Source organism: Pteropus alecto, unplaced genomic scaffold (assembly GCF_000325575.1).
Source record: "Pteropus alecto unplaced genomic scaffold, ASM32557v1 scaffold5, whole genome shotgun sequence".
Taxonomy (NCBI): Eukaryota; Metazoa; Chordata; class Mammalia; order Chiroptera; family Pteropodidae; genus Pteropus; species Pteropus alecto.
Genome location: NW_006441953.1, coordinates 7914484 through 7916122, shown reverse-complemented (window position 1 = coordinate 7916122; position 1639 = coordinate 7914484). Strand labels below are relative to the sequence as shown.

General features: G+C 54.1%; 1 protein-coding gene across 3 annotated transcripts in view; it reads left to right on the top strand.

Annotated features, from left to right (window-relative positions):
• Nucleotides 1–1639, top strand: part of PITX2 (paired like homeodomain 2) — a 26011-nt gene that overhangs the window by 21935 nt on the left and 2437 nt on the right. For all 3 annotated transcript variants that reach the window (XM_006918923.2, XM_006918922.2, XM_006918921.2), the window contains one exon: nucleotides 146–351. In XM_006918923.2, the coding sequence (XP_006918985.1) occupies nucleotides 146–351 (206 nt within the window). The remainder of the gene's footprint in view (nucleotides 1–145; nucleotides 352–1639) is intronic.

The window sequence follows — 1639 nt, the reverse complement described above, 5'->3', positions numbered from 1 at the left end:
GCGCTCCGCGCCGTGCTAGTGGCCGCTCACACACTCCTCCCCGCGGGCCACCCAGCTCTTTCCAGCTAGTGCCGCCGGGTCCAGTTGGAATTCCCGCGTTGCCAGTGGATATACTGACGGGAACCTTTGTGTGTTTCGTTTTCAGAGAAAGATAAGAGCCAGCAGGGAAAGAATGAGGACGTGGGTGCCGACGACCCGTCCAAGAAGAAGCGGCAGCGGCGGCAGCGGACTCACTTCACTAGCCAGCAGCTGCAGGAACTAGAGGCCACTTTCCAGAGGAACCGCTACCCGGACATGTCCACGCGCGAAGAAATCGCCGTGTGGACCAACCTTACGGAGGCCCGAGTCCGGGTAGGAGCCCGCGCGGAGCCTAAGAGGGCTAGGCGGGAGCGCGTTGTAGAGATGCAGGCAGTGTAGACGGGGAGGGAGAGTGAAAGGCAGCGCCGCCCCTGAGGGCGCGCGGGTGGGGTGCATTTTCAAAGGCAGAAGGCCTCACGGCGCCGCCAATCGCGAGGTTACAGCTCCCCCTTCCGAGGCCGGCCGCAGACGGGCGCAGGGACCCGGAGCGGCACCGGCTCACCGCCCGCCACCCAGTGCCCTCCCAAACTGGGCCGCGCGGCATTCCCCTGCACAGGGCATTGTGTTCCCGGCTTGCGGTCGCCAGGCGAGCGCTAGTAAAATCCCTTCCAGGCCATGAACCGAGAACAGACTCTAACCTGTGGGCCTTTAACGAGGAAAATCGGCCAGAAACACACAAGGGGTGTCCCACCCTAGGAAACTTTCGCGCCCGGCCTGGCCGCGGCCTTTTCTCGTCTCACCCTGCTTGCAAAGTCTTTTGTCGTTTTTCAGCCATTCAGGTCTCTCCCGCACCCTATCCCCTGGTTTTGTGGTCTTCGGAAATCATTTTAATATACGACTACTATCCCGCTAGTAGGAACAAAAAGAAAAAGACTTTTCGGGTTTGTTTATTTATCTTTTCTCAGATCGTTACACCCTTCCTCCCAGTTATAATAGTTTTATCAAAGAAAAGGCTTACCTTTGTAGCAAATCTGTACTTTATGGATTGGCAAAAATGAACTTAAACCATTTACCCAGTAGCAACATCCCGGTTTATGCTGGTTGGCGGAAAACTCCATAATTGTTAGATTCTGGAAGCAGAAACTACACATAGCAGGACTCGGAGGCTTTGCTGTAAAAAAAAAAACAAAACAAAATGCTCTGGATAGAAAAATAGAGCCCTCAGTCAGAGCAGAGAAAGCAGAAGAAAACATTGTAAAACAATAATGACGAAAAGAATAAGACCAAAATGCACTCTCAGAGCCGAAGAAACGAAGGCACTCTCTGGGTGGCATTTACGTAAGGTATGAGACTATGCTGATGGGAGAAGAGCCGGGATGAAGTTGGAAATGGTTTTAGTTTAACTGCGCCGAGCTAACGCTCCGGCCCGCCGGCGTGGTTTTGCGCAAGGTCAGTCTTTCAGTAGTTCTCCAGCGCAACAGGGGAACGGGCCTCGCACGTACTCCTCTCGCCTGGGCAAAGTTTAGACGGCCTAGGGTAGAAATGGCAAGTAATTAAAATAAAAACACTATCTGTGGGTTCTGTGGGATCCCTTGGAAAAGCACCCCCACCCCCCCCCCTC